This window comes from Leptonychotes weddellii, chromosome 4 (genome assembly GCF_054177405.1).
Source record: "Leptonychotes weddellii isolate Sample4059 chromosome 4, ASM5417740v2, whole genome shotgun sequence".
Taxonomy (NCBI): Eukaryota; Metazoa; Chordata; class Mammalia; order Carnivora; family Phocidae; genus Leptonychotes; species Leptonychotes weddellii.
Window position 1 is genome coordinate 35193626 of NC_138372.1, and position 26764 is coordinate 35220389.

The 26764-nt window shown below is 48.5% G+C and overlaps 1 protein-coding gene across 4 annotated transcripts in view; it reads right to left on the reverse strand.

The window, feature by feature from the left end:
- BEND5 (BEN domain containing 5) overlaps nucleotides 1–26764 on the reverse strand; it is a 237313-nt gene that overhangs the window by 175105 nt on the left and 35444 nt on the right. The window contains exons 5-6 of one of the 4 annotated variants that reach the window (XM_006746262.3): nucleotides 22679–22892; nucleotides 14823–15367 (exon numbers count right to left, since the gene is read on the reverse strand). The exons of the other annotated variants lie outside the window; for them this stretch is intronic. Of the exons in view, the coding sequence (XP_006746325.1) occupies nucleotides 15210–15367; nucleotides 22679–22892 (372 nt within the window). The 3' untranslated portion in view covers nucleotides 14823–15209. Of the gene's footprint in view, nucleotides 1–14822; nucleotides 15368–22678; nucleotides 22893–26764 lie in introns of those variants that run through there. 4 annotated transcript variants of the gene reach the window in all.

Consider the following 26764-nt stretch of genomic DNA (forward strand, 5'->3'; position numbering starts at 1 on the left):
GAGCCGTGCCTCTACTCTTTTTCCTAGAGGCAGGTACGCTTTTGATTAAAATGTGGGCCCCAGAGCACTTTCACAGGGGAAGGCTGAGTATGTCCCCAGAGGAACTATAGCAGAGCGAGCAAACGGGATGACGGGGCCAAGGCAACAGCCACAATTTGCTTCTCACTTGATGGACGTGTTTATCCCCAGAGTGCATGGCAGTTGCAGGGCGTATGGAAATCTTGCAATTAAGGCGAAGTCTAATTAGAGACTGCATATTCAAAATACAAAGGGAGCTCCGAGTGGCAGCCACTCCCGTCGGCCGGGAAACGTGATTACCCACTCCAGTCCCTGCCTGAGCCACCCGTCCATCCACCGAATCACGAGGAGGGGGGATTTACAGCTCGTTGTCACACATGGGTGCCCTGGTGGCAGCTCTGGCTTCACAGTCCCTGGAGACACCTCCGCCCACGGAGAACAGCACAGGTTTTGGACTCCACCAGTCTTGGATTTGCATTCTGGCTCTGCTCATTATGACCGCTCCAGCCTCGGCATCCTCATCTCCCTAATGGGAGTTGTGACAGGGCTCCCTTCGGGCCGTAGCAGGATCAAGCGAGGGCTTTGTGGGGACTCAGTGGAGGGGATGTGCAGCTCAGGAGAGCACCCTGTGTGGGGCCAGAGTGGAGAGCCTGGACAGGTGGGCTCTTACCCCAACAGCGTTCACTGTGCCCACAGGACCCATGGATTGGCTTCCCTTGGACTTTTCTCTCTATAAGTGCCTGACACCGCGCTAAGCAATCAATCTTGCATGTCCACAGAGGTGAAAACCTGGAACAAACAGTTTCCCCTCAATGCAAATGGTCCTGGGGAGCAGAAGCGGCGGAAGGGACCAACGGCAAGGCTTGTGACCCGGGGTTCTGGCCCAGAGCCAGGAATAGCTCCTGAGCTTAGACTGAGGTCAAGAGATGAATTCAAAATCTTCTTTGCCCTCACGGAAGTCGCAAACTAGCCAGGAAGACAGACCAGAAAAGAGCACAGGCGTGGGTGGCATCCATTTACATTCCTACAACGTTTTACAGTTTGAAAAGTGCTCTCTCAACTGATCCCTCCTTTAATCCTGCCAAGAGCCTGTGAGGGAGGGGTTCACGCCGGCCCCCACAGGCCAGAACCCCAGGCCCAGGTCTGCACTTCAGGCACACAGAAGAGGAGGTGTGTGTTGCAGACCCCCCCTCCTGCAGGATATATCCGAACCCCTCTGCTTTCTGCTCTTTTTCTTCAGGTCCCCTTCTTTTTTATTTAAATTTTTTTTTTTTAAGATCTTATTTATTTATTTGAGAAAGAGAATGAGAGACAGAGAGCATGAGAGGGAGGAGGGCCAGAGGGAGAAGCAGGCTCTCCGCCGAGCAGGGAGCCCGATGCGGGACTGGATCCCGGGACTCCAGGATCATGACCTGAGCCGAAGGCAGTCGCTTAACCAACTGAACCACCCAGGCGCTCCTCAGGTCCCCTTTTTGTCTTTTTGTGTGAAATAGCGACAACATGGCAGATGCCTCTTTCGTACCCCTGCCCATCCCACCCTGGAGCAGGAGGACCCCAGAGCCCATGCATCTTTCCCGCCCGTGTCCTCACACACCGACTGCGCAGCTCCGCAGCCCTTAACAAGCCTGGGGTGGTGGTTTGCATGTTGGACGGGTTCACGCACATCGACTCTGACTCTAAGTTTCCTTCCACCACCTGCTTTTCTGACTCCACAGCATGCTTTGGGGATTTATTTAGGCGGATACATTCGGCTCTGGTTCGTTGTTTGCTGATGGTATTTCGCTCTAGGAAGAAAGTCAGGGCTATGTGTATGCGCGCACGTACGGTTATCCTGCTGCGGGACATTTGCTTCTGTCTTTCTACCATCCCCGCTGCTGTAGCAGGGAAACTCGTACAGTGGAGGGGAACCTTGCGACATGGCCATACTTCAGCCCCAACTAGGGGGAGACGAGCAGTCCTCTAACTCTGTCCCAGAGGGCAGGGTCTGGCACACAGCCTGCTCGCAGTCATGGGATTACTAGAAGGCACTGAGGCCATGAAGAAAGAACAGCGGGATCCGTCTCAGAAGGACCTGGATTTGAATCCTGATGCTCTCACTTATTAGCTGTGTGACAGTGTGCAAAAAAGCTAACCTCTCTGGGCTGCAGTGTCCTCATCAGGAGAAATAAAGACAGTAAAGCTGATTCTAAAATATTCTTGTTGTGACGATTAAATGTATAAAGTCTTCAGTGTGGATCCTGACCAACAGAGGAGGAGCTCAGCCAAGCCACTGGAAAGATCTCTTGGACCTGGGCAGGGGAAACGTGTGGGGGAGGCGTCACATGCTTTTGTTGGCTGCCCTTCTCACTCTGAGTAAGGAAGTTTGGATCAAAAGCTCAGTCTTAGATGAATGCATAAATATACACAATGGAATATTACTCAGCTATCAAAAAGAATGATGCCATTTGCAACGATGTGGTTGGAGCTAGAGTATATTTTGCTAAATGAAATAAGTTAATCAGAGAAAGACAAATACCATATGATCTCACTCATATGTGGAATTTAAGAAAGAAAACAGATAGATATATGGGATGTGGGGAAAAGAGAAAAAAGGAGAGAGAGAAACAAACCACAAGGAACTTTTAAAGATAGAAAACAAACTGAGGGTTGATGGAGGGAAGTGGGTGGGGGATTGGCTAGATGGGTGATGGGTATTAAAGAGGGCACTTGTTATGTTGAGCACTGGGTGTTGTATGTAAGTGATGAATCACTGAATTCTACTCCAGAAACCAATATTGCACTGTATCTTTACTAATTAAATTCAAATAAAAAAAAAGTGACCAGTCCCCCCCAACAAAATGCCAAAAGCTCAGTCTTAAAGACAAAAGAAAAAGAAAGAAAAGAAACCACCTTATAATCATAATTTAAAAACTAGGAGAGCCCAACCCACCTTCAAATCTGGCCATAGTCTCTATTTCCTCTGTGTCTTTAATGGGCCAACACTGGAAATCTCCAGGTATGTGGGGTGCTCAGTCTTGGACCAGGCTCTGTGAAGGGCTGCCCCACCCTGCAAAGCCCCACGCCCCACCTACCTCCCTGGGCCCTGAGGAAGGCAGCACCAAGCTGGGCTACGAAGGGTTAAATCCCCCCCCCCCAAGAGATTGGAGCCAATGAGGCTTTCTGCTTAAATGGCTTCCCAAAGCTCCTTAGCTCAGAAAAGTGCCAAGTCAGCAAAATGAAAATAATGTAAACAGCCATTGGAAAGAGGAACTACGGCCTCCCTTCTTCTACCCACAATGATAGCTTCTCAATAGTAAGCAGCTCTCATTTTTCATATCCAGGGCCAGGGGCTTTGCACCCGTTTGGGGAAAGAATGTGTCACAGGCTGGGAAGAGGGGCAGGGGGAGCAGGAAGACTCCAGGTCTCAGGCACTATAACTGAGGAAACGGGCTTGTAATGGGTAGTGAAGAAGCCGTGGAGATCCAATGCACAGTAGAATGAATATAGACAATTATATCGGATTGTAAGTCTGTAATGTGACAAATACTCCTACATGGGCCATCAGAGTATAACGTATACGCGTTTCAAAGTAACACACCGTATACCTTAAACTCCCACGATGTTACGTGTCAAATTTATTCAAGAAAAAAATAAACATGGGGGAACTAAGGCTCACAGAAGGACGAGCCAGCCTCAAAGCCCCACACAGGCGGAGCACGCCATCCTGGCTCCCTGCTTCGTCAGGCCGAGGGGCGGACAGTGCCTATCAGTGAGTACTGTGTGCCCAGCACTTCATACAAAAGCCCGAAGACAATGCTGATGGTATTCTTTCTACATGGCTAATAAATCTGAGGACCCAGAAGGTTGTCCAAGCCAGTCGCTTGTCCAAGATCATGTTACTCAAAAGTGGTGGAGAAAAGGTTCAAACCCGGGCTGGCTCCACACCGATGCTGTTTCCATGGCATCGGGGGAGCAAGTGCTCAGGGATGACCCGACACAGAGTCATATCCAGGCCTGCAGTTGGCCCCATCCCCGGACACGGTTCATCTCCCCATTGGGCGCTGTTGCCTCTGCCGGGGCTGAGCCCCCACGAGGAGGGCCTGCCCTGCACGGGGGTCCCAGAGCACCAGGGCTGCGTGAAGGAGGGGCTGCTCTAGACACAGGTGCCCTGTGCACTTCCCACCTGGACTGCTGCATGATGGCGCTCACAGCCTGGTTCCTGCCTGGCAGTGCCAACAGTCAAGGAGGAAGGACAGTGGGCATCTGCTCATCGTCGCTCACCTGGGTTATTCCAAAAATCTCCTGGACTCCTCTCTCTCCCCAAGCCACCCACCACACTGATGCTGGCCTGATTTTTCAGCAGCTGTCTATGGTCTTCAGAGGCCAGCACTCAGCCTGGGGCCAAAGCCCTCCACGGTCTTACACCTACCTCCCTCTCCTGCCTCCTCTCCCAATACCAACTTCACCTTCAATCCTTGAAACGTCTATGCTCTCCCACCCCCTGCGCCCTGCTCACAATGACAGCGAACATTTACATAGCTCTGACTGTGTGTCTGGTGCAGTTCTAAGTGCTTATAGGTATTCACTGAATGCTCATGGGAACCTGAGACCTCCATTTTATGAGGAGCAAACTAAGGTCCAGACCAATTAAAGAACTCACTCAAGGTCACATGGATGCGAGTGGCGGAGCCCGCACACAGCCCCAGCCAGTGTAAAGTCAGACTCCTCAGACTTCACCACTGCCAAATCCTTTCCTTCTTTCTTGACTTGGTGGTGCCCTGTCCTGGGGGCACAAGGCTAGGGAGGTCTCATGACGTTCTCGTGAAGGGCTTTCTTGATCCCGCAAAGCCTTAAACCTCCAGGCGGAAGGGACAGCTGCTCTGGCACAGCCTTTGGTCATCAGAGTCCGGGATTGCATCTGTGCCCGGCCCTGTGCTGGGCTCAGGGACTCAAGGAGGAACACGTGGTGGCCCCTTTGCGTGCTCACAGTCCAGCAAGAAAGATGGGTGCACAGTGACAATCCAGGCTGATAGACTAGCAGAGGCACAAGGCAATTTAAAACAGGGCTGACACATCCTTGGTTTCAGAAGCCTGTTTCAGTAGAGTCGCCGTTCTCCAGACCAGGGAAAGGTGTACGTAAGGGTGGGGTTGGGGCAGGCATAGTATGAACAGATCCCCGCAGCCCCTGTGGCTGGGTCTGCAACTCAGATCCTAAAGCCCCCGGAATCTTCCCAGCATGAAAGTCCCATCTCTGCTGAGGTCTGGACAGGGCTGCAGATGGCCGTGAGTGAGAACTGTGCTGCAGAGAAAGCTACCCTGCGTTTGGTCCTTGTGTAGCTTCTCTTGATGGCAGCTACCATGAGTCCAGGGGTGTCCAGTGTGATTGCTGGCAATCTGGGCTCACTAAAAGTTTCTGGATAAATTTCAGGTGCCCATTCCAGGGGGTGAGGAGAATCCCTTGTCCAGATTCTTCCCACAGAAGACTGTGTGGGAGTGGCCCAGGCCCTGGACATTTATTACCTCCTTCTTCCCATAACACTACTGGCCTGATCAGGAACACTCGTGGCCTGCCCCTAGGCAGGAGCTAAGGGACAGGCCTGTCCTTCCCGCGCAGGGATTGAGTTGCAATGACTCCTGGGTTTGTCTCTGCTCCATTCCTCTTTCTCCAACTTTGGGGTCCTTGTTTTAGTTCAGGTCTGGATTGGGGCCACAGCCTCCTACAGAGTCTTTGACTTTGCATTTATTTACTCAATACTTTTTTAATGAGTGTATACTATGTGCCAGGTGCTTGGAATACATCAGTGAACAGAAGAGAAACCAAGATGCTAAAGTGGATGGTGAATGTAATTATGATAGAGTTTGTGAATTGTTCAGTACAAGAACACAGAGAGAAAATCCACAACTCAATATAGGTACTTGTCAATAGTTCCGGTTACTGTTTGGGGCAGGAGGGGGTTGGTGCAGAGGGAGGATGTGGGGGTCTGGCTCTTCCTTTGTTTCATGTCCCTGACACCTGGAAATGGGCACAGCAGATGAATGAAGCAGGGAGGCTTTGCCCTACTGATTCCTTGAAATAGTCCCTCTTCCAATCTACCACCTCATCATCCAATCTACCACCACCCCTGGAAGGCAGATGGAAAATCCCATTTTCCACACAGCAAAGTGAGTCTCAAAGTAGTGAGACTCCCCTCCGGAGTCACTAAGCACTTGGCTGCAGAGTTGGCTCTGAGGCTCAGGCACTCTGCCCATCCTTCTTGCTCTCGATCAGCAGCTTCTGCTGGTCATGGCACATTAGTATGAAATCACCAAGATGTAATTACATGCCACTTAACATAATTGTAATGTGGGAAAGTGCCTTTGTTTAGACCAGTGATTCTCAAAGTGTGGTCCCCAGACCAGCAGCATGGGCATCACCCTGAGAGCTAGATGGAAAGGTAAATTCCTGAGCCTCACGCCAGACTTGCTGAATCGGAAACTCTGGGGCAGGACCTGTGATCTGGGTTTCAACAAGCCCTGCAGGAAATTCTGAAGCAGGCTGAAGTTTTAGAACCACTGGTAGAGAGGAAAGAGCACTGGATCTTGCCTCAGGAGACTTGGGTTTAAGTTCCACCCATTAACTATGTAACTCAGGAAATTCAAATTACCCTTCTTTATAGCCTGTTCCCTTATCTTCCAAATAAAGACACATCAGAGAACTGCTATGAGGAATCGCAAGCAGTAATGTCTGTGAGTCTTTTATATTATTAATCAATGTAATAATAATAAAGCCATTCATTCATTCATTCACTCATTCATTCATCCAATGAGCACCTAGTCACTGGACCCAGGCCTCCCATGCTGGGAGTGACCATTTTGCTTTCTTTTTAGAAACCCCTGGGCTGAGACACAGGCTGAGAGTCTATAGCATCTAGATAATCCTTCATTAGATAAAACTGGTGCTCTAAGTTTTACTGTGCAAAGGGTGGGGGCCGTGCCTATGGAGGTGACGACAGGTGCACGCCCTGCCAGGGACTCGAAGTGTTACGCCAGCAAAAGGACATGGATTTAGCCAGGACCTATTCAGGGCCAGGCTCCTGCTCACACACTTTCACTTGGGATTTCACCAGAGCAAACCCTCAGAGACAGTGTTTTTGGTGCTGTTTTGGTGCCCCTACAGGGGCGAAGAGAGGCCGAGAGAGAGAGAGATGGCTTGCCAAGTCTCAGAGCTAGTCAGCACGCCGGCGTCCATATCACCACGTCCAACGACAGGACACATCCGTGAAAGGATCCCTTTGCTCCCACATGCGGTCTGGGTGCCAGCAGCCGAGCACCACCCCGGGGCCCACGTTTCTGTCAGGAACTGGCTTATGTGCTTCTTCATTTTGTCCTCCCCACAACACTATAGAGTGAGAACTACCGTTCTCATTTTTCTGATGTGGAAACAGAAGCTCAGGAACCATGGGACTCATGTAGCAGGAGAGGGGCCGTGGATTCAAACCTAGGACCGCCTGGCTCCCAGCCCCTCCACCCTGTCCAGAGCAAGGGACCCCTAGCTTCCCAGGGGGACCGGAGGGAGGGCACCGGTGGGAGAAGCTCTTCACCACCATCTCCTTCAAGTGCCCATCTTTTTTGAAGTCTCCTGTTTCATTTTCTTCATGAAATTGCTTCCTCTATGCTAGGATCCTGCTGGTTGCTACATACAGTGTCTTCAAGTACCAGTTAAAATCCACCCTTCCTCTTCTCCTCCACTCCCTTCCTCTCATCTGAGAGTAAAACCGAGGCTCTAGGCAGACAGGACGTACTTAATGCCCCTCAATTCCCGCCACTGGGATCCCTCCAGCTCCCATGGCAAGGGTCCTGCAGGGCTGCCCACCCCATGCTGACAACCTCAGCACCTTGGGCTTTCTGCTTAGACCTCACTGTCTGGACGAGCCTCCCCCAGCACCCCACTGATAGGCCAGCCTTCCCCCCACTGCACACAGTCTCCCTGACTCTGCACTGCTTTTCCTTTCCTCGGGGTGCTCACTACCTTCTGCAATTTTCTTATTTATTATGTTTACTGTTTATCTTCCTTTCCATCCCTTTCCACGTCTGCTGGAGTTTAAGCCCTTTGTGCGTTTAGACCAGTGACTGACACATAGCAGGCACCCAATAAATATTTGTTGAATGACTGATGGGGGAAACTTCTGGATACAGATGGTGAGGCTAGAATACAGAATCTCTCTCCCCTTCAGTTGATGAAATAGTACATGCCGGTATCCTCAGGTGTCAGATTGGATGGGGCTGAAAGAGTGCCTTCTGGACCAGTGGAAAGAACACATAGTTTGGAGCCACACTTGAGGTGTGACTCCCTGCTTGGACCTGACCAGCAGTGCCTGTCAGAGTGCTGGGCACAGGCTAGACATTCAGCACATGTAAAATGAACAGAGGGAGGGATGGACCGACACACAAATGGTCAACTGACAGTCATTCTCATCCTTCAGGTGGAAGCTCAAATGCCACATCTTAGAGCCATTGCATGATCTCACTAGACAGAGGAGTTCTAGCTACTAGAATAACCCAGCTCCAAAGAGGCTAATTTGTGATGAGAAGAGAGTCTTTAGTGGAGGACCACATGGCTCTTTCCTTTTCACTGAACTAAGCATTATTATTGATAATTTTGTCTAGGACACAAAAGATCATATGTATACACTATAAAACTAGGAAAAAGGGCACATCATGAAATCAAATTCCATAGGGATCTCACATATCCAAATGCATGCCCAGACAATTCGCCTAGAAAGGAGTTGAAAAAGTACATCTATATAGAAAGTTAATTCACCATGCTTCTTTAAAAATTCCAAAAACACATGCATGTCTACCCTGCTTGAGACATGGCTGAGCCTTTTGGAAAGGCATACAACAACACATGGAAAGGACTATAAAATGTTCTTGCCCTTTAACCCAGTTAGCTCAGTCCTGGGAATTTAAGAAACAAACAACCATAAACGATCATGGCAGCATTATCTCTAATAGCAAGACACTAGAGACAACAAAACGCACACAAGAGATAAGAAGGTATTCACAGCTCAATACCAGGAAGGGCATTAAAATGGTAGCTATGCAAATCAGGCAGCAGACGGGGTAAATGTTGGCCACATGATGTTGGACGAGCAAGGCAGGGTCATGGGAGGCTGGCCAACCACCAGGAACAAAGAGGTGCTGCCCATGGACAGACGGGAGGGTCCCCCAGGAGTGATGCGTGGTTGGGCTCGGTTCTTGGGATTATGGCTGGATTTTCTTTTTTGGCTTTGGCTTTCCTCAAATTCTGTTTTGTATTTTAAACACAAATGGAAAAGAAGATCTCAACCAGCTGGAATGTTGGGCTGAAACCAATAAGATGAAATGGAAGAGGGATAAATGCAAAGTCCTGTATTTCATTTAAGAAATATATCTAAGAACACAGACTTGAAGGGTGCCTGGGTGGCTCAGTCAGTTAAGCATCTGCCTTTGGCTCAGGTCATGATCTCAAGGTCCTGGGATCGAGCCCCGTGTCGGGGCTCCCTGCTTAGTGGGGAATCTGCTTGTCCCTCTGCCCCTCCCCCTGCTCATACCCTTTCTCTCTCTCAAATAAATAAATAAAACCTTAAAAAAAAAAAGAACACACACTTGAATGGGGTGTGTGTGATAAAGAGCTACTAAAAGGAAAAAGGGAAGGAAAAGGGAACAAAAAGAAGCACTATACTGAAGACCGGAACTGGGATGGCATAGCGGCAGGCGTGTATGACCCCCAGAACAACTGCATAAAGGACAAGGTGGAGGACATCATAAATTTGACCAATTTCCTCTAATCTAACAAAGAGTGAAGTCAGGATCTGAATTTTGTGTAAGCTTCTCTGGCTCCAAGAACTATGTTCCTCTTATAACACTGTGAACTAAAGGGACAAGTATTATGTTAGTGAAAAAGAGAAAGCAGAGTAGTTTGGTGGCCATACACTCCACAGGCGACAATTCTATCACAGGAAATGCTAGTTCAGGGTTAGGCCACATTGACAGAGATATGCTAGCATAAGAGGTGACAACCTGCTCTAGTTAGTGTCACTCAGACCCCCCCTAAAGTTCCTATCCAGTCTTGAACCCTATCTTTTAGGGACACAACCATAGAAGAGTAACCAGGATGGTCAGAGGTCTTAGAATTAACTGAGAGATACTGGATGCCTTGCTGCTTTACTCACATTATCTTACATGGCCCTTGATACACCCTGGCAGGTGGGTATTAGGCTCCCATTTTAAAAATGAGAAAACTGAAGCTAAGAGGGGTTAAGCACTTGCTCAAGGTCACATACTAGTAAGTGGTGGTCAGAATTCAAACACAGGGCTAAGTCCAGAAGCCCCACTCTTTCCTGTGTAGCCTCCCTTATGTGAAAATGGTAAAATGGAATTTGAACTACTTATTACTTGGTGAAGAGACATGATTGCCATCTTCAACTCAGCAAAGAGCTATGAGGAGAAGCGTTCTGTGTGACTTCAGAGGAAAGAATTTGAATGACCTTAGAAGTCTCAGGGAAGTAGATTTTTAGCTCAACAGAAGAACATCTCAGTGACAGCAATAATTGGATGGACTCTTGGGTAGGAAGATGACTCCCCCATGCCTGAAGGTATGCAAGCATGGTCTAGAAAAGCATTTGCTTTTAGTGGATAGGAGATCTGGGTAGAGGACCTCCAAGTTCACTTTTGACCCGGAAGTTCCACGAGCCTATGAAGCTGGCACAAACTGATCAATCCCTTTGAAAGAAGTGATGAAAGTATCCGTTGACATGTCTATTTGCACATACAAAAGTAAAAATTTTATATGTCCAAGGTAAACACATTTGTCCAGAGAAAACTAAACACAGAAAATGAAATGGATTCTGCTGGAAATGCTTACAGGTTAAGCCTTTATTTTTTCACTGAAAATAAGAAACCAAACTCTGGGGAAATGTGCACTCGCAGAAATAATCAAAGAAAATATAATGAGGTACTAGTTTTCACCTAGTAAGTTGGCAAAATAATTTAAAACATAATCACACTCATTCTATGTATCAAGAATGATAAAGAAATGTCATTCCTTCTGACTCAGGTAAAACGACCTTAAGAAAATGATAGAAAATATAAAGGGAAAAAAAAAACTGTGTACACAAAAATCTTCCCCTGAGTTTTATTTATAAACAACCTAAAAGACAAGGAAGGGCAAATGGGCAGCTGGATGGTGGGGCTAGGGGCTGAGGCTGGCGAGGGGAGCCGGAAGGCGGGGAGGGGCTTGCTTGGTGTGCTGGGCAGGTGGGGGGTGGGGGAAGCCCATGAGCACCCAGCGCTGTGGGACAAACGCAAGCTGGCTGGAGGGCCTAAGGCAGGTGTGAAAGCCAAGGTCACCATGTGAGAGGTCTGAGCAGGTTGGAGAATGGACTGGGGCACTCGGGGGAGGACTTGAATGGGTGTGGGGAGAGAAGAGGAGAGGAATGTCAGCTCTCACCCTGGCGGCCCTTTATCCACTCCGGCCTGGCACTTTAATTACATTCTCGGTCCTTCTAACAACCCCATAATGGGACGTTATTTCCTCCATTTTGCAAATGAAGAAGCTGGTGTTCAGAAGGAGGACGTAACTCAGGTCAGGTGAGTCAGTCAGTGCAAGAGTTGGGAACTGAACTCCAATGAGGTGACCTCTAGACTCAGGCTCTCTCTACCTCCCACGCTGGACCCGTGTGTGCAGTGGGGCCTCTCAGGAGCTGGCTGCCCTCTGCCTTAGCCCCACAGCCCAGCAGATGGCTTACTCCACTAGAGCTTGACGTCCGTCCACTTGGTGGATGTGGGAACGGATGGTTAGGTTTCACGGAGCAGCAGGGAAACATGATAAATGGAAAGGGAAGGATGCAAACCTGATCATATGCTATGATCACAGGTATGCAAAATACATACTCAGGCTTTTAAAAAGAGACTACAAGAGATGCTTGCAGTAGCCCTATTTGGAATGTTTTTCCCTATTTTTCCAAAAATTTCTGTGAAGTGGCTTTTATTTCTTTGTAACTACAAAACCAAGTCATAATTTGAAATGCATCCAAGAAATCCACGGGCACAGAACAGTCACTCATACATGTTCCTCTGCCAGAAAATAAAAACAAGCCACATCTTTTAGGTTCGTCTGGTAACCGAGAACTTGTTGCCAGGACTTCTGAAGACAGTGCCCAAACCCCATCCATCCAGGCTCTGCCAATTCAGTCCTGACTGTCCTGTCCTCCATGACTCACCTGGCCTGTCACAGGAATGGAAAGAAAGAACCTAAGTATGAAAGTGAGGGGATGCTCACTAGGGCCTAAACTGAAAGTCACCTTCTGCATCGTGTCCAACTGAATGGCACTCGGTGATCAGGAAAGAGTGACTCTAAACAAGCTTTCAGGTCGGAGCCTCAGCTATTTAAAAGAAAATTTATTCTGTTTCCGGTATCCTCAGGCACTTGGGAAGGAGCATGTCTTTTTACGTAGGAAACACTCTTGTTCCTTCAGTAAAGCAGGTCTTCTAATGACTTCTACTAGACTGATACTATTCAAGAGAGGAACTTGTGGTCAAATACATGTTCCCAGCCTCATCTCAAACTTACTGACTCAAGCTCACTAAGCCATGGCCCAGAAGTTTGTATTTTAAGCCTCAGCAAATTCTTAATATTGGACACGTTTGGAAACTCTCTAGTGCACAAAATGAATTTGAATTTTGTGTATGTATTTGAAGGTAATAAAACTGTGAATCCTTTTAAATGGTACTATAGTTCCTTCAAATGGCTTGAATTAATGAGACCGATTTCCATTGGTTACCGAGGTTGGGTCTCTCTAAATATACCCTGAAATTACAATCCTAGAGTCTCAGCCCAGGCCTTAACAACCCACTCACCTTTCAGGGAAGAGGTAAAAGGGCGGATTTTGCTCAGACCTGGATTCTGACCCAGCTCCACTGCTGACAAATCTGAGACCTGGGCCAACATGCTATTTAGCCTTTTCTGAGCCCATTTCTTCATCTTTGCAGGTATAGGAATGATGGCCTTGCCCTGTATAACAGTAACAGGGCACTAGGTACACAAGAGGGGCTCAAAACCATCTCAGTCTAACTAGGGTATGAACCACTCCGCATCAGATTTGGCTCTATGTCCTTCTTTATCACATCCACTTTTGACTTTATTCTGCCTTATAAGCTAAAAGTAACTAACATCTGTGTGGCTCTTTGAGATTTCCAGACCCCTTTTCCCAGATATGACCTGGAATACTCTCCACAACAACCCTGAGTTAGGGATCGTTATCTCCACTTTAAAAGAAATGAGCCCCAGAGAGGCCAAAGGACCTTGCCAGAAGTGGTAAAGTCAGGATTTGAACACAGATCCCAGAATCTTTCACACCCTGTTCTGTCCCTACTATAGGCAATGTACGTTACGGAAAGCACTTTCACATCTCTCACAGCGTTTTAAAATACATTTCCATGACTATTTCCCCCACTAACCTAAAAGCACCTATAAAGTGGTTACCGTATGGTAATAGTCTTTGAAGGGAAATGCACAGAGCTTCTGGGTGTCTTTGTCTTCGCCGTGGTTAGGGGAAAAGGGGGATGAGCTCAAGAATAATGCATACTTTTTCCCAGTCTCTCATGCATTCCACACTACTTATGCCCACGCCATTGAAATGAACCCATTTTAATAGCATGAATTTATCGAACGCTGCTACCAAGTGTCACGAACTTTACTCATGAAACAGGTTAAACTGTGTTAAACACTTAGAAAAGTCCTGACATATATTATCTATTATTATTTAATCATCCATACAGCCTGTAAGGTAGACATTATTTTCCTCATTATACTGATAAGGACTCCGAGAAGTTAAGCAGTCAGCCCAAGATTGCACTGCTAGTTTGTGGAAAGTTGGGGAAATGCCACAAAAGGAAATTCACATCTACACATCCTATTATCAAGCATACAATATTTCACATTACAAAGGATTCTTTTATTTACTAAAATAAAATTCCTCAAAGAGGCAGCCACCTCCCCTACTCATTGACCTTGACCTTTTGCTTATAGACCTTCAATGGTCTCGCGGATAAAAGTACTAGAGAAACCAGAGGCCGAAGTTTTCCAACCAATGCCTAAAAGCCAATAACCAGAAATGAAGAAAATAATAATCGGCAACATTTATTGAACACTTTATATATAAAGAATTCTTATAGCAACTCTGCAAGGTAGATATCATCTCCTTTTTACGGAACAGAAAACGGAAACTCAAGAGATTAGGTTAAGCCCAAAGCAAGCAGGGGAGCCAGGCTTGGAACCCAGGCGCTCAGCCCCAAACCCCTGCCATTTCCAATACACCACGCTGACTTCACAGGCACTACACGAAGTGCAAATCAACAGGAAGATCGAATGTGGTTTGCCAGATTGTGCACCAGGCACCTTAGCGAAGCAGTTGCTGAATGAGATAAAAATTATGTAACTTGAAAGATCATTTGAGATATAAAAGGATAAACGAACTGACACAAGGTGACATTGCCCCCTACTTCCTGAAGGTAACGTTGGACCACATCTCACATTACCGCCCCCTACACCCTTTCACTGAGATGGATTCAATTTATCAAGGAAGCTGGATCTCAGATCATCTTGAGTGAGAAAGGCGTCTGGTCCTAGATCTGTCCCTTGAAGTAAGAGAAAGTAATCTGGTTTCGAGACAGCCCTTCAGATCTGCAGACAGCAACCACACCCCTTACGAATTTTCTTGCTTTCAGCCTGAATGTTCCGCCCTCAAAGGACACTGGTCGCCTCCTCTGTACACTTGATATCCTTAAATAAATGAGGATAATGATTGTCTACATCAAAGAATTAATGAAGCTTTATTATAGAACAAAATAGAGGAACAGAGATAGAAGTCCTTGAATGGTAAAAATATTAGTTCAAATTCTCAGTCAAGTGATAGGCAACTCAGAGACACTTTATCCCCCTCCGAAAAGACAGTGCTTTCCCCAGCCCCAGAATGACGCTGGCACCAGGTTGCTGCCTGAGTCTCAGCAAATCCGTCTGGCTTCTTTGGAATGGGGAGTCGAAGTTCAGGGCAAGCCGATGACCCTGGAAACCTGCTGGCTCCCTGCCCACATCCCACCACACACGGTGGGGTCTGATCTGGACAGCACCATAGCCCGCAAATCACAAGCCACGCAAGGAAAACGATAAGGCTTTATGAAAAATCCAAAGTTTATTGCAAATTGTATTTTGCTTCCCTTCGTTCTTCATTTTTACAGGATTTATTGATATCCATGATTTTTTCACAGATGTACTTGTTGACTTTGGAGAGTCTCTGTGCAATTTCAGTTTCATCCACAGTTTCTTGTGCTATTCTGTCATACAAACACTCTAGACAGGGGAAAGAAACAAGATGGCCAAGGATTAATGGTGGATTGGAGTACAATCTTTTAAAGGGGCAAAAAGAAAATGAGCCTCTTGACATACCTCCCAAATACCAAGTCTTGTGTCTGGCACAGCTGTATTTTTAAATTTTCATCACAAGTGTACTTAGAAAATAATAAACTGTAGGTATCTACTTTAAAAATAACGATACAATATCCATGTGCCCACTACCCAGCCCCAGCTTAATAAGACATTATTGGTCCTTTCGAAGCCCCTGGATGCCCCTCCCAAGCCCACCCTCACCAGGGGGAAGCACTGTCCTGAATTTTTTCTCTTCTTTTCATCTTATCACATATGTATACATTCTTAAATAACATATTGTTTACTCTTCCCTGTTTTTTAACTGTTTTACAAGGGTATCCATACCTTATATATCTTTCTGACTTTCTGTTTTTCACTCAACATTACGGTTTCGTGATTTACCCAAGTGGAAGGGTGCAGCTGCAGCTCATTTATTGTCACTGACGGGTAGTATTCTCTTGAAAGGACTATTCCACCATTTGCTGATCCATTTTATTGTCAATGGATACTTGGGATTGTTTCCAGTGTTCTGCAATTACCAACACCCTAGCGTGTGTCTTGTGGAGTGCACATGCAGGAAATTCTCCAGCACGGGCCTCTGCGTGGAGTGTGTGCATGCTCAACTTTACTAGGTGATGCCTAGTGAACTGCTTTCCAAAGTGGTTGCGCTGACTGGCACTCTTAAAAGTAGTGTATGCAAGGACTGGTTGCCCCGTATCTTCAAAAGCACTTGACATTCTCAGGTTATTAAGGTTTTGACAGCCTGGTGGGTATGAAGTGGTATCTCATCGTGGTGATTACTATTGAGGCTGAGGATGGCCACACTTACTGAGTCTGACATTTGCAATGTGATGAAGCCAAGAGCGGGCCTCAGACAAGGTCTGACAAGGAGCCTGACTTCAGCCCACTTCCTCGCCTGGGGACCTGAGGCAAATCATTGCCCTAGATTCCTCACCTCATAACCAAGGACAACAAAGCACAGGTTATCTTTTTTAAGGCTGCCATGAAGCATGTGAGATAAACATTTTGCAAGCCTTCTTCAAACAGTAAGGAACACTGCACCTCAGTGGAGTTGTTACAAGTATTTTATGTAGCTACAATGGTTTGTTCCCAGGGCCTAGCAGAGTGCTTGCAGAGGGGCAAGGTTACGCGAATGCATATTAAGTGAATGAGTGAATACTTTCCCAGGGAAACCGGAGGGGACATGAGGGGACTGGAGGAGTGCTTGGGAATGTACCACTGGGGTACGTAATCGTGGGCAAGAATTTTAACTTCTTTGAACCTACACTTCCTGATCTATAAAACAGGAATGATGACCCACTCTTAAGGAAGTACTATGAAAGATAAACAAAATCTTGTCTACCAGGCCAGCCCAGAGATGCAGAATGTCAGCACTCCAAGGGACTGCAGGGCCTACCACATGCTGATCCCTCCACTGGCAGGAGGAGGCAGAGGCGTGCAGAAAGGAGGTGAGTACAGGCCGAGTCCGCGGCTGCCGCCCCCAATGCCAAGCCCTTCCTGGGTGTGCAGCCAGCCTGCCTCCTGGTGCCGTCCATGCTGCAGGGGCATGCGCCATAGGTGTTCTGAGTCCGGGGCAACCCCCTCTCCCCACGGAGAAGGGGTCTGCATAGAGAAGACTTTAAATGCTTTTGGTTGACCTCCACTGTTCCCTGACTACTCCCAAGCCCGCTAATCTCTTCATCTTGTCCTGGCCTTTCCACAGGGACTGAGACAAGAAGGTAGGAGGCCCCGTCTCTCTCCAATCCTGCCTTCTGCTGGGTCCACCTGCGATTCCCTCCCGCTCCAGGCTATCCCGTAAATCAGTGTCTTTGATGATCTCTTCCCTGATTAGCCTGGCTCCAACCTTCGGCTGCCTAAAACCTTATTCACTCTTCCAGGTTCAGCCTCCCTGGGACGTCCCAGACTAAGCTGGGAGACCCCACTCTGCCGCCGACAGCCTCTGTGCTCTCACTGGCTCGCTCTCTCTCAAAGCACTGACCGTGGTCTAATAAAACTGTGACCAGTGTCTCCCCCACAGACAGGAATGCCTGGACCTGCCATCTCCAGCCCTGGGCCAGGAGGAAGCAGACACTCACAGTGACTTTGCTGGAACCTGAATCAAGTGAGGGAGGCAACCTATGTTGCGAACCATTTCCAAGTTCAGGGGTTCGAATCTGGCTCTTGTCCTAGTTGCTGTGCAACCTCTAAGTGGTAACCCCTCTGGGTCTCAGGTTTACCATCTGTGAAAGTAGGATGGCAAACCCCATAATCCAAGGAGATTCTTCCAGTGCTGTCTTTAGCTGTCTGGAAGGCAGAAAGGTGGGAAAGAGGCTGAGGAGAGAGAAGGGGAGAGAAGGAGGGTGGATGTGATGGCCCTTGGAGCCCTGGCAGGGGTCACAGAAGAGGCAGGAAGAGAAAGGACTGAATGGAGAAAGGTTTACAAGAGTTCTCCCCGGAATCCCTACCCTTCTCGTGTCCTGGGGGCAAGAGCACTGCACAGCCCCTCAGGTTGATTAAAAGGCTTTGTTAGAGTCTAGATATTAATCACCTGCACTTGCTGGGAATGGCTCCCTCTGCGAGGGAGCGTTTGAGATTATTGCTTAATTAACAAGGTTTATAATAGCGCTAATGTGTCCTATTAAAAAAGTTATAAAAATTAACCAGAACTCAATGCTGTGGCTCATTTAGAAAACTCAGACACTCTGCAAAAGGTCATTTGACCTTAATAAGGTTTAACTGTCATTCTGCAGCTTATCATTAAAGCAAGACCCTCCCATAGCCCTCCTGCTTCCCGTGTTCTAAAATGGTGTCAATGTTCACCCATCCCGCTGCCGTCCTGTAAGGAATGACTTTAAAATCAAAGAGACAAGAAAATCCTCATGAGCATCAAGGATTGTCATTTTTATACGGCAAACGAGACTAAATGTGGTAAAAATCAAATTAACGCAAGCAATCTCAATCCATAAAGAGCTTGCATGGGAAGGACCAGTCCAAATCGGTCTGGAGGAGCTCAAAGAATTAGGCTAAAAATGGTGAGTGTATGGTGGGATAGAAGACAGACTTCAAACCTGCCTGCCTGTAGTTAAGAAAGAACCAGCACTGGTAAGACAAGAAACCTCTGGAGACAAGGAAGTCTGAAAGCCTAGTTCTGTCCGGCTCTGATCTAACCAGTTGTATGGCCTTGGGCAACTCATTCTTCCTTCTCATTCATGTGCATGGCAAGCGTTTCCGGGCTTATGGCTAAGGACTTGTGGCTAGGACCTCCCCAGGCCCTTGGAACGCAGAGATACAGTAAAAAGAGAATAGAGGTAGGCATGAAGGGCTCTGGGACATACAACAGAAGTGTCCGTCCACTCTGAGAGGTCAGGGAAGGCTTCCTGAAGGAAGGTTCTCGTCAGCATATCCGGATGGGTAGTAGCAGCTAGCCGGGCAAAGCGGCCCGGGCACAGGGTGGGCAGTATGACCTGTGGTCTAGGCATCAGGAATGGCATTTCCAAATTCCCTAACGAGGAAACAGGGCTTGTTCAGGGAGTACAATAGTTCATGAGGGCAAGAACTCTAGGGATAGATTAGTGAAAAATAAAGCTGGAGCGCTGGCCAGGGGCCAGGTTCTAAAGGTGCTTTCGTGACACATTAAGAAGCTTACTTTTTAACACTGGGTGCCATGGACTGGCAGTGACGGGGTGGTGGTAATGGGATCGTGTTTGGTTTCTGAAAAATCACTCTGGTTACATAATGAGGAGAGGAGTCTGGAAGCTGCTGGAGTCGTGTAGGGGGGAAATGATGGCCTGACTACGAAAGGTGCAGTGGGGCAGGGAGAGAAGTGGGTGGTCCGAGATGTATCTGGGGGCAGAACAGACAGGACGAGGCCTGTGGAGGAGGTAAGCGTGACGCATCTCCCCTTCACCGAGACGGGGAGACAGGAGGGGCACAAGGCTCTGGAGAGAGGAGACAGGAGCAAGCGGGAAGGGGTGCGGCTGCGCTGTGTCACGTAGGCATCGCTGAGGAGATGGCCAGTGGGCACCCGGATGTGCGGCTTGGGAACTCAGAAGTGTGGACTGAGCTGAACAGAGGTTTGGGAGCGTCATTCACTGAGTCAGCAAATGTTCACGGAGCACTCACTACCTGCCTGCCCTGAACAAGATGCTCACGAAGCTTATATTCCAATGGGCGTGGGGGGAAAGACAATCACCCAGTAAAGGAACAAACAAGAAACGCTACACAGAGACTTTATGTAGGGGGCTGCTGACGTGACGGAGAGCAACAGAAAGGCTCCTGCAGACTGGGCTGTGAGGGAAGGCCTCCCTGGATGACCAGACGGAGGCAGGGTGTGCAGGGCAGATGGTGGGAACAGGAAGGAGGGGGACAGAGGCCCCTGTGGTTAGAGCACGGTGGGAAACGGAAGGGCAGAGGGGTCCCCAGAGGCCAGGTCAGCAGACATGCACCAGAACGAGGAGTGTGGATTTCAGCCTGGGCCGGGGGCGCACAGAGGGCCGTGGGCACAGTGGGAAGGGAGACCAGCTAGGGAACGCTCTGTGGAGTGACAGAGAGGACACTGTGGGCACAGACGCCAGGGCGGCAGAAGAGGAGCCCACGACGGGGATGAGAAGCCAGGGAAGCAGGAGGAAATGGAGCTTGCGGCATGGTTTCTCAGTGAGGGAGGAGAGGTCATATCAGACAGCCCAGGGAGGAGGCGAAACACGTGCCCTGGACCTGCAAAGGAGGAAGTCTGTGGAAAACGAGGCAAGAACACATGAAGTAGAGGGCTGGGAGTAGACAGCAGACAGCGGGGGCATTACAAGTGAACACAGGCAGCGAGTGTAGACAACCCCTTCAAGAAACCTGGATGTGAAAAGGAAAAGAGAGACATGGCAGCAGCTAGGTGGTAGGAGTGGCCTCTAGGGAGTGTTTTATTTGTTTTCTTAAGAAATGAGGAATCAAAGTCTATTTAAACGATGCTGGGAAGGAAGCGGGAGCGCGGGAGCGTAATTGGAGGAACGAGGTACTTAGGAAGGCAGGGGGGCTGGCATCCAGATGGAGAGACTTTTATTTTCTCTATGTAGGAAGAGGCACGGCCATCTTTTGAGAAAGAGGGAGGTGTGGACTATCATGTTAGGAAGAGCAGAGAAGGTTTAAAAAGAGCTTGGGAAATGGGGGAGTGGATCAGTGAGGAAAACCTGGGGGGCTTGGCAGGTGGGGCTGAAGACCGTGAGTCTGGGATGGCCCTACGCCACATAGCTGAGGGGTATTGTAGATTGTTCTGTAGCACTGGGGGCCAGATTAGCTGCACAGGACATCATCTGAATGGGGTTTAAGGAAGAGTCAAAATGTCTGTGTGGGCCACTGGGTGGCCAGGACAAGGACGGCGATCCTGGCTTTCCAGAGGGAGACACCAAGCATCTGCTCGGTACCGGCACCACGCTAGGCTTGGGGAAACAAAAGTGAATCTAGTACGAACCGGGGTAAGCTCATAGCTAAACCAAAGCAGAGCTGGGGCTCGACCCCAGGCTTTAGATACCTGGTTCCTACTTCGACCTGCTGTCACCCTGCACCGGGAGCAGACAGGAGAGAACCCGCAAGCTGAGAAGCACTGAAAGACAGTGAACTTCAATGATGTGACCATCACAGTGTCACGTCGGCTCCATGGAGGCCGTGCACTTGTCAACAAAGAATGGTAACTTCTTTCCTAGTTGAAACATAACTCTTCCCAAGTTATAATTCTACCCTTTTAGTTGTCTGAAGAGGGAAGTTTTCAGCTGAGGAAACTCAGGCACGAGGGGAAGCGACTGACAAGAAATCACAACAAGGGTCAGTCAGGGGATCAGTTTGCCGCTTTCAGTGTTTCATTTGTTCAAACTGCATTTATTGAGCTCCTACTGTGTGCCAGGACCCGTGCCAGGCACCAAGGACGTGGAGGTGAATCAGAGAAGGTCAGACTTGTGCCTGAGGCAGACGTGCGGTAGAGGATTTTAGAGCACAACATGACAATGGGGGGCCAGCCAGTCACTCACTGGAAGGCCTCTGGGACCTGCTGAGTCACCTTCCAACAAGTATAATGGAGTCAGAGGTCGGTCACCTATCCAGCAGGGCAGGACGGCATCCCCAGGAAGGGCTCTTTCTCAGGGCGACCTCCCAACTCAGGACCACCATTTCAGAGAGCAAGCAGACTAAAGGTTAAAATAAGCGGCTTCCTAAATCAATTAGTCATGAGTCAGCCAGGCAAGGAGGGCAGCTGCGCTAGAGCAAAATAAGCCTCACACCAGAGTCAGGGTGCCATGGGCCTGACCCTCAGCCTGAGCACTGAACCTCGCTGAGCCCTGCTACCTTGACCTCCAAAACATACCCTAAATCTGGCCATATTTCCCCACTCCCACTGCTCTAACCTTAGTCCAGGGCATCATCATCTCCATCTGAGGCCACGGCATGAGTGTCCTAACTGATCTCCCATTTGGTCACTCCACGATCAGCAGACCCCACTGCCCTTCTCCTGTGAGTACAGTAGATTCAAGCTGTTTCATGTGGCCTTCACGGCCCTCAAGACCCACTCTTGCCCACCTCCCTGACCTCACTCATGACTCTGTGCCCGTCTGGAGCTTCCTCATCCCTTAAGCATGCTGGCCTTGGCACCTGTTTATTCTGCCTGTTGTACCACCCCTCAGACCTCCAGGGGGCTGCCTCATCCACCTCCAGTCCCCGGCCTCTTCAAGCAGGCCTGCTCCAACCACTGTGGCTAACGCAGCCCTCTTTGTCCTGCCATAACATGTAATGATGCTTCACCACCTTCATCGGTACCTGAAATTATCTGACGTATTTGTTGTCTGCCCTAGAACCTGGCATGGGGCCTGCTCAAAATGTACATGTGGATGGAGTCTACTTTCTTCATTGAAACATGGCGGCTGGACACTTAGAGGTCAGCGGTCAGGAGCACTGCTTCTGAGGCCCAAGGCAGTGACCCTCTTCCCCAGGAATCCTTCCTTGATTTTCCAGCTAGGGGTCTGCTCCCCTCCTGAGACCTCCCTCTCACGCTAGCGACCCGAACTGTACCTGCGTCCACAGCTCATCTCCCTGTTAAATGTGAGCTCTTCTGGGACAAGGTCCATACCTGCTCTTAGGTGCCGCGCCCAGCCCGGGGCCTGGCATGGAGAGGCTTCAGTGTTTGCTGACCTGTGTCTGGTACCTTCCTGACAGAGTACAGGACAGCATCTCAGTCGTGGTGTTTGTACTGCAGTGACCTACCTCTGACAATGCTTAGTTTGTGAGGCGAGAGGGGTGGCTTAGGGACCGCATCTTTCTTTTTTTTTGTGGCAACTCCTGTGACGCTTCTGTTCTTCAGAACATCTGTTCCCCAAATCATGACTGCCAAGTTCTTTGTGTACTTGGAATCTCCTTGGGTTACTTGTAGCTGGTGCCATTTCTCCTCATCAACCCAAATCCCGCTTCCCAGATGGACCTGAAAGGGATAAGAACACAAGCACCTGTGTTGTCGGACAGGCTGGCGTTGGAAACTTTTCTTGTCCTTTTTTTTTTTTTAAAGATTTTATTTATTTATTTGAGAGAGAGAAAGAAACAGCATGACAAGGGAGAGGGTCAGAGGGAGAAGCAGGCTCCCCGCTGAGCAAGGAGCCCAATGCGGGACTTGATCCAGGGACTCCGGGATCATGACCTGAGCCGAAGGCAGTCGCTTAACCAACTGAGCCACCCAGGCGCCCCTTTTCTTGTCCTTTAAAAGACATTGCTGCACAACTACAAGGGACTCATTCCATAAATACTACATTAACTTTGTTTAAGGGAAATAACGCTTATTTACAAAATACCTATGATGCACCAGGCCTTATTTGAGCACTTTATATCCACGATCTCAAATCTCCATGGCAACCCCGGAAGGAAGGTGTTGAGACACTATTTTCACCTCAGATGGAAAAACTGGGTTGAGAAAGGTGCAGCCAGTTGCCAAAAGTCACTCGACTATTAAGTTGTAGGGCTGGGATTCTAAGCTGTACTCATGTTATAACAAGGCCGCTCGGAGCCTGACCAAATCTCAGGACCACATACATTCAACTTCTCTCTCTGTTACACTTTAGACAGACTTCTCTCCCTTTCACGTGAGCATGCTAGGACACACATCCTGGCACAGTGCTTCTCCACAGTGGCACATACGGGGGTCCTCTGGGGCCGTAAAAATCACTTGTGCCTTGGCCCCATTCCCAGGGATTTGGATTTATTACTCTCGGTGGAGCCTAGGGACCAGGATCATTGAAAGTTCCCTAAGTCATTCCGGCGTACAGCTAAGTCTGAAAACCACCACCCGCTGGAGCAGGGCAGGCGGCGGCCAGGCTCTGCCATCAACTGGAGTGTGTTTGTGCAAGTCCCTTCCCACCCCTGGCCTCAGTTTCCCGTGAACTGAACTGGGAAAGGGGTATTTCATCTCTGTGTTCCTTCTGGCTCAGAACACGTATAGTTTTCACAAATCAAACAGAACCACGGCGTCCTCAGTCTGATTCTGATGGCACACATAACGGAACATGATCTAATGCTCCCTACAGGGAAGTACTCTGAAAGTTTCAGGGCAGAGTTAGTAAATGTAAAGGACTCAGATGGATCTAGCAATGAACTGCAGGTGTTCAAACTGTTTCTCTTTCTGGCTCTTTTAACAACTCAAACACCATTTGCTGATATTATCATTAAAAAATAGAGTTTTGACTTTGACGCTGCCATTTATGTTGTATATCTAACGAGTTTATGGAGGGTGGAAATGGCCTCTGTGGGGAAGGAGGGGAGGCAGCTGCTAATAAGCTAAACTTCCTCAGGGTAATGAGAAGGCTCTGCCTAAAGTCCTTGTCTTCAGCAAGACCTGTAGGTCATCCACATCATGTGGTCAGGGGACCTCTCGGGAGAGGTCCTGGTCTGAGAGACCGTGCACACATCCGAACTGATGGCAGACTGGCAAGAACCACTGTTCAAAGATGACTGAAGATCTTTCTACTGAAGCCTGGTTTGGAAAAGAAGGTGGGCATACACAGACGGGAAGACAGGTCAGTCAGCAACACTGCTTCCTTCACCAGTTACTGACGTTTTCCAGTCATTAAAAAACAAAAACAAAAACAAAACAACCCAGCAACACAGCCCACCCATGAATGCCAGTAAGTAACAATCTTCCTGGCCTCATCTGCCTCTGCTCCCCTTTGCTCACAAGATCATTCAGATCTTTGCAGGCCTGCTATCAGATAACCAGATCCACCTGGTCTTCCTGTGCCGCAAACCTCAGGACTACAAATCTACTCATATGGCTCAGGAAGATAAGCCATGCTGGAAGCGAGATGCCTGGGGCCAGCTGGGCAGTATGGATCCAAGGTCAAGTCTGTTCTTTCCTCCGCAGTCTGAACTGCGGGTGGGCAGTCCAAGTGCCAGATCAGGCATGTGGGGGACTAGTTTCCTGCTACTCCCTGCTGGGCCCCAAGTTACCTCCCTAGGTGGCACTCTGAAGCTACCCTCACAAGCTTCCTGACGTAGGGGAAAAACAAGGAATCTGAATTAGATTAAATTCAGAATCAGAAAACCTCTGAGATGGAAGACAGCTTCTGTTTTTCAAAGATCTCTGCTCTTTTCTACCCTGGGCCTTGCTGTCCTATAATCTTTTATTATTCTTAAAAGAGAGATGACAGTCATTTTAGCCAATGTTCTACTAGATAAGGGGGACACTAATATTTTTTGAGTACCAGATTGTACCCTCAACTTATTTAATCCTCATAATGACCTTAAGAGATGGAAATAGGTTAGAAGTTATTATTCCTACTTTACAGACATGACTAGAGATTCAGAAGGACAAAATTACCTTTCCTAAGACGTACTAGCAGTAAATTTGGGGATAAGGATTCAAACCCAAATCTGTGTGACTGGCAGAGCCCATGTTCCCCAGGCCTTCCTGCCCCTGCCAGTGTCACAGTGGTGACAATGTGGTGGAAACGCAGCCTATCCACCGCACCGATATTCTACCGGGCTTCTTTTTGAGCCGTCCTCTGTCCTGGTCCAGACGCTTCCCTTGCCGGCCCCCACCGCAGGTCACTACTGCAGACAGGGAAGCCAGAAGAAGCCACAGGCTGGCCTTCCCGTCTCCAGTCCCTGCCCCCTCCAACCCGTCCCCCGCCACAACCACTACCAGATCAGTGTCCCTAAAACATGGCTTTCCTTCTTTGACTAGCTGACTTCCAGTCTTTCAACTCTGTGTTTCTATGTGAACCCTCGGGAATCTTGAATGGCTCCCTGTTTACTATCTCATGTAACCAATCTCCTCAGTCAGCTTTAGATGCCCTCTAGAATCCTCTTTCCAGTCAACCTCCTAGCCTTTATTTCCCTGCTATGGCCATCAAGATGAAGCTCCCAAACTCCTTCCCTTCCTTCTACTTTCAGTGTCTGCTAACATAAAGATGGCGCTGGAGGCTCCAGCTCTGGGTGTGAATCTTCACCCTGCTACCTACTAGCTGGGAATCTTGGGCTAGCCACTTTACCTCTCTGAGCATCACTTCCTCGGGTGGAGAAGAGGCAGAACAACCAAATTCACAGAGTTGTTCTGAGGATTATATGACATTACATGAATCAGATGTCGGGAGGACAACACACATTCTCCGCCCCCCTCCCGTCTCCCCCACCCCCAGCCGTGTCTCTGCTCAGGCCTTTCCCCTGTCCAGGAATGAATGCCTTCTCCTATGTCTTCTTTAAGCCTGCTCATCTTTCAAGCCCCAGTCCCCAATCCAGGAAACCCTCTTTAACTGCTCCAGGACTAAGTTCTATCCCCTCTGAATTTCTAGCCTACTGAGAGCCTTCACCACCTGATTTAGCCCTTCACGGTACATCTCCATGGGGATGGGGTGAGGCTTTGCCTCTTCTGTCCCCTTCATACTGATCAGGACTAGTCTGAACACAAAGCAGTAAGAAACTGATGGGCATATTTAATATGTTCTGGTACAGGCTTTCAGTTCTGGTGAGCTGTTCCTTAGAGAAAATATTTTCTGACATGCACTTGAGTACAAGGCCAACTTTACAGCACAGAAAGAAATGGCTCTGGGTAAGACCAATCACAGGTATGTGCTGGGACAAGGGCTCTTCAGGTTAGCAAAGCTCAGGGTCACCTGGAGCGATGCCCAACTTTCACAGATACAGCAGAATAGACTGGAAAAAACACTGGCCTGGGAACCAGGAGACTTGGCTTGCACTTCCTACCTGCCTGTCTCTAATCTATTCTATAATTACAGAGGAATCCCTTCTCTGGATGTGTTTCCCCATCTATTCCATGTATAAATTAGACTATTTAAACTTTAATGGTCT